The sequence below is a fragment of the Ipomoea nil genome, unplaced genomic scaffold (genome assembly GCF_001879475.1).
Source record: "Ipomoea nil cultivar Tokyo-kokei standard unplaced genomic scaffold, Asagao_1.1 scaffold3087, whole genome shotgun sequence".
In the NCBI taxonomy this organism is placed as follows: domain Eukaryota; kingdom Viridiplantae; phylum Streptophyta; class Magnoliopsida; order Solanales; family Convolvulaceae; genus Ipomoea; species Ipomoea nil.
The window spans coordinates 2,891,629-2,896,212 of record NW_017619515.1 but is presented as its reverse complement, the minus strand read 5'-3'; the positions used below and the strand labels follow the sequence as shown (position 1 = coordinate 2,896,212).

The following is a 4,584-nucleotide window of genomic DNA, read 5'->3' as shown; positions in this document are numbered from 1 at the left end:
TCATCAGCATGTTCCCATAATAGGTGTTGATGTAGACCTCCGGGTCTGTTCGTCCATCATATTCCTTATTACCGGGGATGCGCAGGTCGAGCGGGTACGGCTGAACCATGATTTCTGCTGTGAAAGGGGTTCACAATAATGACGCGGTGTGATCCGGAGGCCCTAAAGCATGCTCATACCGCCATCGAGTGAATTCTGCACGCAGCTCGTTCACCATTCCCCGGGTGTCATCTTGCTCGGTCATCCGGGCTTGCTCGACGGCGACGGTGTACGTGAGGTCCACTGTGTCCTGATGATTCCGCTTGACTGGCCGCGCGCATAGGTGAGTCAACCGACCGCTTATCCGGGTCCTGTGGTCCCAATCGTTGACGCATTTCCGGTCGAAGACGCTCAAACGCGCTCGTGCGATTGTCTTGGGGCTCAGGCTCATCCGCCGCGTGAACATTAGTTTCCTGTCGTGGTTCCTCCGGTGCCCCTGCCCCCTGCGATCCCAACCTCGAGCGAGCCGAGCGCCTAGTCCGGGGACCGGGCTGAAGCTCGGACTCGGTCTGCATGGCTGGTTGGTTCGGGGGAGCAGAAGCTGGAGCCATGTACGCAGGCCTATAAGGTTGATAATTGCTCGGCGGATAGTACATTGTGGTCCCGGGCCAGTAACCATACGGAGCGGGCGGTGCTGGATGCGGAAAGTATCCCAGGTACGGGAATTGCTGACCAGGTGGCGGATATATCGGTTTGACATAATTGACCAGGTTAGGAGCCACCAAGTGAGGGGGTGAGAGGTTGAGGTTCAGGTCGACAGTTGGACCATACTGTGTGTGATGGTCGGAAGAGCTGTCTGCATCCTCCTGTATATCTTGCATATATGGATACATGTTTTGGGATGTAGGCATTTCGTCGTTCGTGACTAATTGTACCAATACCCACAGACGGCGCCAAAATGATAGTGTAAATACACGGGTGACCTAGTACAATCTAAATGACTACTCCGAGGGCCGATTGACTGCGGTCGGGCTGCTCTGTAAGTAGCATCTTGATCATTCCAAAAGTCCCTTTCGCCTTATCCGCCGTGGATACTTATAGCGTATCGCCGAGGACAGCGTCCGGCTTATCGGTATGTACTCCACGCGGCATCCACGTGCCAAAGCCTGGTGGCCACCCTATGTCAACGTCTGGCGTTGCCACGTGCGCCTTTCCATCGATACCGCTTCCACGTGGCGCAAAAGTACGGCGGTCGAGCAGAACACCGGTCGGGAGGTGGGTTGGTCGATCGGGCTCGAACGCCTCTAAGCAGAAGGTCAGCACAAGGTCACACGGACGACCGGTACCGACCGCCTTCCCGCTGCAGCACTCGGGCAAAGGAGTTGTAGCGAAATGACGCGGAGAACACCATAGGTCGGTCGGGATATATCCTACCAATGATTATGCCAATAATTTTATTGCAAAATGTTAATTTTTATTTTTTTTTAAGACAAAATGTTACATTTTAATATGTAAACAAATTAATTATATTTTATAAAGATGTTTTTTTTTGTCTTTTTATATTTATCAGCCTATCAAAAAACTAATTTTACCAAACACTTTTAAGCATAGCTTAACAGCTATTCAGTTTTCAGCTCCTAACTTATAGCTTTTCAACTTTCAGTTCCTTTTAAGCTTTCAGCTACCGTTTCCGCTAGGTTTGCCAAACATAGCCCTAATGAAGTGTATATTAATTAAGATGAACCTTAACATATTAACTAATTTGGTAACAATGTGAACTTATTAAGGCTTTAAGGGTGGTATTTGTCTTCATGCATGCTACAATGGTGGACCAAATCAACTATTGACTAATGGTTGAAGCTAAGATCGGAATAAGCAATGTTTCCCCCATAATATTATAATATAAAATTCTAAAAAATAAATATTTACTTACTACTAAAAATAAAAATGAACAATGTCATTTTTGTAAATAAAATGATAGTTATTTTAAGAATATCAATATCCCTTTCTATTTATAATAATAGGCATGATTCATTTTCAATATTATACTATTTATTTATTGATTACTTCGTATAATTTAATTAATTACCATATATCTAATAAGAGGCTATTTAATTAATTCATTGTAAAGTTTTTTTTTTTTTTTTTTTTTTTTGTATCCAGGGTTTCGTCCTACCGTAACTAATCCCCTCGCTGAATTGTAGACATCTTTATTGGGTGTGACAACTGGTCTGGAGATTTAAATTGTAAAATTTTCTAATACAATATAAACATGGCCAAACAATTTTACTATACATACATATATAGTGGGAAGTGTGAACATGCATCGTCTTAATTAGTTTGACATTAGTAATTAATTATTATCTTATTATATACATACATCAGTGTGTGTTTTGTCAAAATAATATTGAATGATGATTAAGGCTCTGTTTGGCAAACCTAACTGAAAAGCTATAAGCTAGGAGCTGATAGCTGAAAAGGAGCTGAAAGCTGAAAAGCTATAAGCTCGGAGCTGAAAATTGAATAGCTGTTATGATTGAAAGTGTTTGGTAAAATTAGCTTTTTGATAAGCTGATAAATGTAAAAAGACTAAAAAGGACATCTTCATAAAATTTAAATTAGTTTGTTTACATATTGCTTCTATGTGCAATTTTCCGTTTGGCGGTAGCTTCAAACTCTTCTTTAATCTCCTTCCATTTCATTAACCCACGCCCATGCTTTCGAATATATTTGATACAAATCTCACAAAAAGACATCACGTTCTCGTTGGTCCACTTAAAATTCTCTCCATCCAAGTTGTCATTGGTTGAAGCCCTATTGCTAATTTTAAAATAACATTAATAATAATAATAATAATAATAATAATAATAATAATAATAATAATAATAATAATAATAAGCTAAAGTTTCAACATAACTGTTTAGCAGTAAACAAGATTAAGGAAGGGATTGACGTGAAAGTTGGGATAGGGAAAGAGAAAGAGTTTTAATTCATAAGGTTAAAATATGTCATTATTTTAAAATAATAAGGGTAAAGATGGAAAAAAAAGTTATGAAGATAGTAGCTTATTTTGAAACGCTACCTAAAGTAGCATTCTAAAATAAGCTCTTATTTTAAGTTAAGGGCTTATTTTGGGAACATTACCAAACAGAGCTTATAGTTTATTAGTAGCTTAAAATAAGCTATAAGCTATAAGCTCCTAGCTTAGCGTTGCCAAACAGAGCCTAAGAAGACACAAATGAAGGTGGAAAAACTATTGAAATACAATAATTAAGCTAAGGCTTTAGAAGTGTGAATACAAATAAATATGCCGTTGGTATGTGCGTGCTGCATAATAATGTATAAGTTGTAGTGCTCTAGGTATTATAGTCACATAATGCATAAAGTCAAAAAGGATTGTTTGATCATTGGCCTTGCATGGAATTCAAGATAAACATGAATTTAAGATTATTGGTAAAATAATATAAAAATAAGAAATTGGCATTATATTGACATGCTACGCCTACTCATCATATATATAATGTGATATTGATTTTGCTCCACTTTCTTTGACCCAAACGAATGATGATAGCCAATGGAATGTAAACGTGTAGTTTATAAGAGTTTGTTTCACTTCTTATCTCTTTATTATAAGAGTTAATTCCATTTTTGGTAGGGATCATTTCAATTTTAGTCCACTATTATTGTCTTGTCCCATTGCAACCACTGCACTTTTATTATAAGTGTTCCATTTTTAATCCATCTTAAAAATTTTGTCTCCCAACCGGGTAATTTAGTGATATTTTCGTCATTCCATGTTTAAGCTTCTCCTTCACCCTTTCTTTCCCATATGAGACCATGTTCCTCACCTATGTGTGTTCGAACAACCACCCCAAAACTAGCCGATTGTGTTTTTGGGAATACTGTTGCATCCACGTTCAGCGAGAAGGTTCCGTTCAGGGTCGGATGCTCCATTACTGGCGGTGATACAGTCTCTACCCCTGGCTGAGTGGCGCTATCTTTCCATTCATTTATTAATCACGTGGATGCTATTTTTTCCTTATTAAGCCGCCATGCTTTTCCTCTCCATATAAGATTATTTCGTGACTTCCAGATGCACCAACACGTTTATTTAAATTAAAGAGAAAATGGCACTTTTTCCCCCTGAGTTATATACTTATAGTCATTTTTCCCCCTCAATTATTTAGGTAAGCACATTAGCCCCCTCAATTATTCTAAAAGTGGTGGTTTTTCCCCCTAATATATTAAATTGACATTTCTACCCTTAAAGTAAACATTTTATTTATTTTACTTCTGCAACAAATTATCGCGTAACGTAGGGATGATCACGGTTCAGATCAAACTGAACCGGACACTATAGCAATTGAATTAAAAGTTTCCGGTTATGATTCAGATCTAGAACCTAATATTTGGATTTCAATTTATTAAAATTATGAATAAAAAAAATTGGATCTTGAACCGTGAATCGGCGGTTCTGGATCCGGTTCGCGATTTTGAATCGTCTTTATTTTAAAATTTTATTTTTTATTTTAAAATAGTCGAAATTTAAAAATAAATGTATTTTATTTTTTCAGTTCGAAACATGAATCGTCCGTTCCGGTTCGC

At 38.4% G+C, this 4,584-nt stretch overlaps 1 protein-coding gene across 1 annotated transcript; it reads right to left on the bottom strand.

Moving 5' to 3' along the window:
• Window positions 1-227: 227 nt before the first annotated feature.
• Window positions 228-890, bottom strand: LOC109166138 (trithorax group protein osa-like). The gene has a single exon (XM_019315023.1). It carries the CDS (start codon window positions 888-890, stop codon window positions 228-230), a length of 663 nt encoding a protein of 220 aa, XP_019170568.1.
• Between the last annotated feature and the right edge of the window lie 3,694 nt (window positions 891-4,584).

Excerpts from the sequence above, each read along its gene's own strand:
- LOC109166138 (XM_019315023.1), bottom strand. The coding sequence starts at position 890 with ATGCCTACATCCCAAAACATGTATCCATATATGCAAGATATACAGGAG.